An 8,027-nucleotide genomic window follows, 5' to 3' on the forward strand; every position below is an offset into this window, starting at 1 on the left:
ATTTTGCAACACTGATATCAGATTGCAAGCTGACGATTGGTCAGAATTCAAACCTGTGACGTGGTTTCTCCAGCTGAAATAGCGGAGCTGAACCCTTGAGAGCAGAACCAGTGAGAGCTGTCAGAGAGGAACCATGGACACCATCGCTGAACCGGACCCTGGACCCTCTGAGGAACCTGAGGACACGTCGTTGAACCGGAGACAGACCAGGAAGAGAAGATTTGGTAGGTGCCCTTTTTAGAGGATTCAAAATAACTAATCCAGTAAACAATGTTTTCATCTGCATGCATTTTAGATTCACGTTTAGCAAACGTTTTAATTCAGAGTGACCGACCTGATGAACCAGCGACCGTAGAGACAGATTTATTCTCCTAAATAACGACATGTGTGTGTTCTAGACAAAACCCTTTTTTTTTGTTACCTTACTTGACTTGTGACTACGCCCGTGAGTTACGGACTACTGATAGGCATCTCAAGTAGTTGTGTGTTTCATGATATATGTTCGTTATATACGTGGAACAGAGTGCAGAGTAACTTTAGGGAGCCGAACACAAGTGAATTTAACATAATTATATCAAGTTTGTCATTAATATGAACATATCTCAAACTATCCCACAATACATGTCCTCATATTGTCTGTGTGTGCCGTTGTGAAAGACCATGGTGACACGCAGGCCACATGTGTGTATGTATGTATTTCTGTGTGTATTACTCTATAGCTATGCGTGTGTATATATCAATAATGAGGGAATAATAACGTATACGTATGCATGCTAGAGACCAGTACTTGTTGTGCTTAAGTGTGTTCTAAACTCAACACAAGAGCCACAGTAGCAGTCATCACTTACTGAGCTGTTCTCAGTAGAGGTCTTCAGGTGTTTCTTAAAGACGGGGGGGGATTCTGCAGACCGTAGGGAGACTGTCTGGACTGTGAATGATGGCCACGCAGTATGAATATATGTATGAACATACTCTGTGTGTCCGTGTATGTGCGCTTGAGTGCATCAGTGAGTCTGTGTGTCAAAAGAGGACATCAGATAAGCGTTGAAGAAAAACATTTCGCAACACTTAATTGAGAATTAAAACACATCATGTGGTTTTTCCAGCTGATGGAGCAAAGAAGAAGGCTAAGTTCAGAAGCAGTGGAAGCCATGAGAGAGTAACCATGGTCACCATCTCTGAAACGGACCCTGGACCCTCTGAGGAACCTGAGGACACGTCTTTGGACCGGGAGAAGAAGACCAGGAAGAGAAGATTTGGTAGGTGCCCTTTTTAGAGGATTTAAAATAAATAATCCAGTAAACAATGTTTTTTCATCTGCATGCATTTTAGATTCACGTTTAGCAAACGTTTTAATTCAGAGTGACCGACCTGATGAACCAGCGACCGTAGAGACAGATTTATTCTCCTAAATAACGACATGTGTGTGTTCTAGACAAAACCCTTTTTTTTTGTTACCTTACTTGACGTGTGACTACGCCCGTGAGTTACGGACTACTGATAGGCATCTCAAGTAGTTGTGTGTTTCATGATATATGTTCGTTATATACGTGGAACAGAGTGCAGAGTAACTTTAGAGCCGAACACAAGTTTAGTTTTTTCATTACTTATTATGAATGGTAGTGCAACGTGACATTAGAGTGACCATGGTTTATTCCATCAACAATTTTGTGTTTTAATAATGGCTACTCATTTAACTGAAGTGATATCAGGTGTACTTATGAATTTAACAGAATTATATCAAGTTTGTCATTAATATGAACATATCTCAAACTATCCCACAATATATATCCTCATATTTTCTATGTGTGCCGTTGTGAAAGACCCTGGTGACACGCAGGCCACATGTTGTCTCCCCTTGATTACTGTGTGTGTATGTATTTCTTTGTGTATTGCTCTATAACTATGCATGTGTATATATCAATAATGAGGGAATAATAACGTATACGTATGCATTCTAGAGACCAGTACTTGTTGTGCTTAAGTGTGTTCTAAACTCAACCTGAGAGCCACAGTAGCAGTCATCACTTACTGAGCTGTTCTCAGTAGAGGTCTTCAGGTGTTTCTTAAAGACGGGGGGGGGTTCTGCAGACCGTAGGGAGACTGTCTGGACTGTGAATGATGGCCACGCAGTATGAATATATGTATGAACATACTCTGTGTGTCCGTGTGTGTGCGCTTGAGTGCATCAGTGAGTGTGTGTCAAAAGACATCAGATAAGCGTTGAAGAAAAACATTTCGCAACACGTAATTGAGAATTAAAACACGTTATGTGTTTTTTTCCAGCTGATAGAGCAAAGATGGAGGCTAGGTTCAGAAGCAGTGAAGGCCATCAGAGAGTAACCATGGTCACTATGTCTGAACCGGACCCTGGACCCTCTGAGGAACCTGAGGACACGTCTTTGGACCGGAGGGAGACCAGGAAGAGAAGATTTGGTAGGTGCCCCTTTTTAGAGAATTTAAAAGAAATAATCCAGTCCGAAAAAATGATCCAAAATAAAACATGTAGCCAAAGTGACCGTGTGTGTGTGTGTGTGTGTGTGTGTGTGTGTGTGTGTGTGTGTGTGTGTGTGTGTGTGTGTGTGTGTGTGTGTGTGTGTGTGTGTGTGTGTGTGTGTGTGTGTGTGTGTGTGTGTGTGTGTGTCCTACTCCTGAACAGTTCTATGGTTGCACATCGCTGTCGTTGTGAGCATCGGACTGCTGAGTATTCTCCTCATCTCCCTGCGCTTCAGTGAGTCTGAATCATATCATCCTGAATATAATTACAATACAGTTATGATCATATTAATGATTGTAGTAATAGCAATGATAATGATAATTATTGTTTTTGTTAGAATTAGTGTTAATAATATGAATGATCTTACTACTATGTAACAGCAGGCCTGTCGGACAAGTTGCTCTGCACAGTTGGTCAACGCGCATGTGCCAAGCAGCCTGCAGCTCACACACACACACACACACACACACGCACACATACACCACACGCACGCATGCACATACACACACACACACACACACATACACACACACACGTGCAAACGCACACATGCACCGCACACATGCACACGCACTCACACACACACATGCACGCACACACCACACACACACACATGTGCACGAACACACACGTTACAAGACAAAGGCAGCACAGGACACCGCATACACACACACTGCATACACACACACACACACACACACACACACACACACACACACACACACCGCACACACATGCACACACACACACACACACACACACCACGTGCGAACGCACACATACACCGCATACACACACACCGCATACACACACACCACACACACATGCACACACATGCACGCTCATACACACACTGCACACACGCGGTATATACACTGCACATATGCTTGCTTCATAGCGTAAGGAGAAAATGATTATGCTTGCTGCATTATGTAACAGGTGAACCAATATGTTATACGTTGTAACATTATCGGTAAAATGTTAGGTTAGGTTAGGTTAGGTTAGTTTATTAGTCTCCACCAGGGAGAAATTTGTCGTGGAGACAGGGAACATGTTGCATACATAAAAACACATACAGTACAAAAAGAACATCAAGTTAGAAAACTGGTGGAGTAAACAGACCACTGGACAATCCTGCACATGCAGCAAGCCGACATGAACGTCATTCACATGCATCCACACTGCTACTCTAACTGTAATCATAAATATACATTCATATCAGCATCACATAACCTCAAGCATACATTAATCAATTCACTCACATATGTCCATAGTTTGACTCATAATACATTCATTTCCATATACACATAGCCTATGTTCGTATGCATATACAGAGACATCGCAATCATTTCCTGCTGTTGAGAAGCTTGGTTGATACAGGCACAAAGGAATGTTTGTATCGATTGTGCCTGCACAAGGGAAGCCTATATCTCCTTCCAGAGTTCAGGAGAGTATATTCACTATTCATGTTATTATATTATGCGCTCAGAAATGTGTTACATTATCGACCAGGGATTCCACGTTATAGCTCTGGGTTTAAGTCCACCTAGAGGTTGAGCGCAACGCGGACTAGTTAGAATAATAACAGTTATAATCATATTAATGATTGTAATAATAGCAATGATAATGATCATTATTGTTTTTGTTAGAATTTGTGTTAATAATATGAATGATTGTAACAATAGCAACGATAATGATATTGATAATTATAGTTATTGTTATTTTAATTGGTATTAATATTAATAATATGTCATGTTCTCTTTCAGGGGGGATGGACTTTGTGTTTGGTTGGCTGTGGGTCCTGTGACGTTTAGAGACGATGTCGTTCTGTTTTAGAGCTCATTCCTTCTGTACTCCTCTGTCCTGTCCTAGACACACCGTCACCTTGGAAGGAGGGGAGAGAGCGCTTACTGGATGAACTCGGTGAGGGTTTTATCCAAGTTATTACATCAATCTGAACATCCCCTCTTCATTATAACTTCACATTTTATATTGTCAGGCTAACAGAGCATAGACCGTGTTAAACTACCACCAAATAAATGTGGTCTACTAAAGACATTTTTCTATTGTCGTCTATTAGGGTCATGCTTCTATTGATGTCTATTAAGGTTGTGCTTCTATTGTGGTCTGTTAAGGTCAGGTCTCAGGGTTGTGTGTCAGTAATGAAGACGGTAAGATAAGCAGTTCTGTGTTTGTTAAGGATTTTCTTTTACATTCAACAGATGAATTGGCGCTTCAGGGCTGGATGTTTTACGACCAGAGTTTCTACCTTATGTCTACCACTAAGAAGAGCTGGAAGGCCAGTAGAGAAGACTGTCTGCGGAGAAATGCAGACCTGGTGGTTATCAACAGCAGAGAAGAACAGGTGTGTGTGTGTGTGTGTGTGTGGGGAGAGACATTGTGTGAGTGTGTGTGAGAGAGAGAGACATTGTGTGAGTGTGTGTGAGAGAGAGAGACATTGTGTGAGTGTGTGTGAGAGAGAGAGAGATTGCATGTGTGTGTGTGTTCAGCTGTGTTGTCATGACAACAGATGCTATTACCTTTGGAAACAGGCGTTTCTCAGCAGAATGTTTGAGCGTTCCTGGATTGGACTGAGCAGTAGAGACACAAAGGGGACCTTCAAGTGGGTGGATGGTACCCCCATGACCTCAAGGTAAGGCTGATGACTCTGTTCAGCAGCATCTCTTCTCTGAGAGTGACAGAGTGACCTCACCTCAACACTGGGCTCCACTGTCTCCTCCTTGTGGTTCTCAGTTTGAGACGCGCTAAACCAGGCGATGACAGCGGAGCAGAAGTCTGTGTCGTAACAGGGGAGGACGGCTGGTCCAGACAACCGTGTGACAGACTGCACCACTGGATCTGTGAGAAGGCCGTGGACCTGGATCATCTGGAGGCTGAGCTGGAGAAAGAGGGTCCGTAGACTTTGTTTGTGTTCATGAGTGGAGAACGGTTCCTCCTTTCTGTTCTCTGTGCCGTAGACACAGTAAATATACTCTTTATGACTGGAAAGGTGGTTGGGTGTGTTTAGGTCTACTAAGGTCAGGTTTCTATTGTGGTCTACTAATGCCATGTTTCTATTGTGGTCTACTAATGCCATGTCTCTATTGTGGTCTACTAAGGTCATGTTTATATTGTGGTCTACTAAGGTCATGTTTCTATTGTGGTCTACTAAGTCCATGTTTCTATTGTGGTCTATTAAGGTCATGTTTCTACTGTGGGCTACTAAAGTCAGGTTTATATTGTGGTCTACTAAGACCATGTTTCTATTGTGGTCTACTAGGGCCATGTTTCTACTGTGGGCTACTAAAGTCAGGTTTCTATTGTGGTCTACTGTGGACCTGTATTAGGAGAGAGTGAAGGGAGTGTCTGATGGTGCATCTCTAGATACGTGTTGTAAACGTTCACTCCTCTCCTCCTGGTTTCTTCAGGTTCAGTGATGCCCACGGAGGAGGAGGAGGCCCCCAGCATCACAAAGTTCCACTCCACTACCCAGGTGTTGCCCGTGGGCCAAACGGCCCGCTACACCTGCGATGCCAGTGGCACGCCGGAGCCCACCGTCGAGTGGCTCCACAACGGCAGGCCCCTGGAGAGGAACGGCACAGACGACCAATCAGAGGCCTGGGTGGAGAGGGGGTTCCTCTTCGTCAGAGGGGTGAGGTATGGCGTGAACACGGTCTGCTGCGTGGCGAGCAACAGCGCTGGCACGGCCAATCACACCGCTGAGCTGCTTGTCTTTGGTAAGATCTGGATCCAAGGAGAGATGTTTGTTGTTGATGTATTTATAACGTTGTTGTTGAGGTGTGTATATATATATATATATATATATATATATTCATAAATGTATGTGTATATATATACACGTATACAAAATAATATGTATATATGTATGTATGTATGTATGTATGTATGTATGTATGTATGTATGTATGTATGTATGTATGTATGTATATATGTGTGTATATATATATATATACCAACTGAAAACAAATCCTCATCCGCTTATCCGGGGTCGGGTCGGGTCGTGGGGGCTCAAGCATGAATCAGCATTTTTTAAATTTTCCAATGAGAATGAATGGGGGGATTTTGGGCGAATAACCTGGAATATCTCGGGAATTATGAATAATATCATGTCTTGTTCTCCCGTCAGATGCCTGTGAACTCACACTGGACCCAAACACAACCCACAGAGGACTCTCTCTGTCTGAGGACAACAGAAAGGTGACGCGGGTTGGAGAGTACCAGTCGTATCCGGATCACCCAGAGAGATTTGACTCCTGGCCCCAGGTGTTGTGTAGAGAGGCTCTGAGTGGCCGCTGTTACTGGGAGGTAGAGAGGAAAGGAGATGTTGTTATAGGAGTGACATACAGAGGAATCACAAGGAGAGGAGGGGGTTATGACAGCCTGCTTGGATGGAACAACAAGTCCTGGAGTCTTGTTTGTCGTGATGGTTTTTACTCTGCCCGGTACAACGGTAGACAGACAGACATACGTCTCCCCCCCGCTGGCTCTACCAGAGTAGGAGTGTATCTGGACCGGCCTGCTGGCACTCTGTCCTTCTACAGAGTGTCCCGAGGTGTAGGAGGGTCCTCAGACACACTGACACACATCCACACCTTCAGGTCCACCTTCACCCAGGAGGACCTCCTCCCTGTGTTTAGGGTATTGGGGGAGGGATCCTCAGTGTCTCTGTGTCGGTTGTAGAAAGAAAAAATGGCAGACGGGCGGATGGGTGCTCGCGCGCGCGTGCGCGCACACGCACGCAGACAGACAGACAGACACCCGTCGTCGGTTGTAGAAAAAAAAAAAGCGGTCGGACGGGGGGGGCGCACACACACGCATCTACACACATACACACATACACGTAAGCACACACACACACACACACACACACCCGGACGACGACGCACACACACACATGGTGAGGGTGTGTGTCCGTCGTCGTGCGGGCGAGCACGACGGGGGGGTGTGGAGGCCGGAGGGTGACTCAGCGTCTCTGTGCCGGTTGTAGAAAAAAAAAAAAAGGGCGGAGGACGGGCGCACACACACACACAGGAAGTTGTTTTCGTCCGGGGCCGGAGCTTTGGAGGCCTTTTTTGTAGTTTCTGTGGCAGTTATAGTCTCTCTCTCTCTCTCTCGCTCTCTCTCTCTCTCTCTCTCTCTCTCTCTCCCCTCCTCCCCCCCGTCTCCCCCTCCTTTTTATGGGGCTTCCTAAAAGTTGATGCTGGTAAACCATGAAAGGAAGAGACTTTTAAGATCTTCCATAGGGTTACCTGAGCAGGTTTTATTAAGATTTCATTTTTAATTTGAAATGTACTGTATATTAAATACCTATTGATGGTAAATCACATGTTTTTTTTATGCTACAATATTTGTCCATTTTCATACATTAACATATTTTATTCTCCAGGGCTCTGATCATCACTTTTGTCCTAATCCTAACAAGGATGATTTAGATTAGATTAGATTCATTAGGATCCCCCTTAGCCACACACCAGAGAGAGAGCTAGTCTTCCTGGGTCCCAAACATCAA

At 44.2% G+C, this 8,027-nt stretch overlaps 1 protein-coding gene across 1 annotated transcript; it reads left to right on the forward strand.

Moving 5' to 3' along the window:
• Positions 1–133: 133 nt before the first annotated feature.
• On the forward strand, positions 134–7,198 carry LOC311374976 (uncharacterized protein; the record flags this gene model as incomplete). Its single annotated transcript, XM_084490698.1, has 9 exons — positions 134–224; positions 1,107–1,259; positions 2,660–2,731; positions 4,370–4,420; positions 4,720–4,862; positions 5,050–5,150; positions 5,252–5,409; positions 5,926–6,234; positions 6,645–7,198. The coding sequence occupies 9 exons, from the start codon at positions 134–136 to the stop codon at positions 7,196–7,198; spliced, it is 1,632 nt and encodes a 543-aa protein (XP_084346824.1).
• Positions 7,199–8,027: the final 829 nt, after the last annotated feature.

Source organism: Micromesistius poutassou (genome assembly GCF_964030765.1).
Source record: "Micromesistius poutassou genome assembly, contig: SCAFFOLD_323, whole genome shotgun sequence".
NCBI lineage: Eukaryota > Metazoa > Chordata > Actinopteri > Gadiformes > Gadidae > Micromesistius > Micromesistius poutassou.